Source organism: Austrofundulus limnaeus, unplaced genomic scaffold (assembly GCF_001266775.1).
Source record: "Austrofundulus limnaeus strain Quisiro unplaced genomic scaffold, Austrofundulus_limnaeus-1.0 Scaffold5141, whole genome shotgun sequence".
NCBI lineage: Eukaryota > Metazoa > Chordata > Actinopteri > Cyprinodontiformes > Rivulidae > Austrofundulus > Austrofundulus limnaeus.
The window spans coordinates 1-896 of NW_013957543.1; the positions used below are offsets into that span (position 1 = coordinate 1).

General features: G+C 55.9%; 1 protein-coding gene across 1 annotated transcript; it reads right to left on the bottom strand.

Annotated features, from left to right (window-relative positions):
* Positions 1–14: 14 nt before the first annotated feature.
* LOC106512252 (extensin-like) lies at positions 15–859 on the bottom strand (the record flags this gene model as incomplete). Its single annotated transcript, XM_014000916.1, has 1 exon — positions 15–859. A coding segment is annotated over exon 1 (845 nt), but the record flags the coding sequence as incomplete, so codon positions are not given.
* Between the last annotated feature and the right edge of the window lie 37 nt (positions 860–896).

Consider the following 896-nt stretch of genomic DNA (forward strand, 5'->3'; position numbering starts at 1 on the left):
AGTTTCTTGGTAGCGGGGGCAGTTTCTTGGTAGCGGGGGCAGTTTCTTGGTAGCGGGGGCAGTTTCTTGGTAGCGGGGCAGTTTCTTGGTAGCAGGGGCAGTTTCTTGGTAGCGGAAGCAGTTTCTTGGTAGCGAGGCAGTTTCTTGGTAGCGGGGCAGTTTCTTGGTAGAGGGGGCAGTTTCTTGGTAGCGGGGGCAGTTTCTTGGTAGCGGGGCAGTTTCTTGGTAGCAGGGGCAGTTTCTTGGTAGCGGAAGCAGTTTCTTGGTAGCGGGGGCAGTTACTTGGGAGCGGGGCAGTTTCTTGGTAGCGGGGCAGTTTCTTGGTAGCGGGGGCAGTTTCTTGGTAGCGGGACAGTTTCTTGGTAGCGGGACAGTTTCTTGGTAGAGGGGGCAGTTTCTTGGTAGCGAGACAGTTTCTTGGTAGCGGGGCAGTTTCTTGGTAGCGGGGCAGTTTCTTGGTAGCGGGGCAGTTTCTTGGTAGCGGGGGCAGTTTCTTGGTAGCGGGACAGTTTCTTGGTAGTGGGGGCAGTTTCTTGGTAGCGGGGCAGTTTCTTGGTAGCGGGACAGTTTCTTGGTAGCGGGGCAGTTTCTTGGTAGTGGGGGCAGTTTCTTGGTAGCGGAAGCAGTTTCTTGGTAGCGGGGCAGTTTCTTGGTAGTGGGGGCAGTTTCTTGGTAGCGGGGCAGTTTCTTGGTAGCGGGACAGTTTCTTGGTGGCGGGGCAGTTTCTTGGTAACGGAAGCAGTTTCTTGGTAGCGGGGCAGTTTCTTGGTAGCGGGGTTAGTTTCTTGGTAGCGGGGGCAGTTTCTTGGTAGCGGGGCAGTTTCTTGGTGGCGGGGGCAGTTTCTTGGTAGCAGGGCATTTTCTTGGTAGCAGGGCAGTTTCTTGGTAGCGGGGCA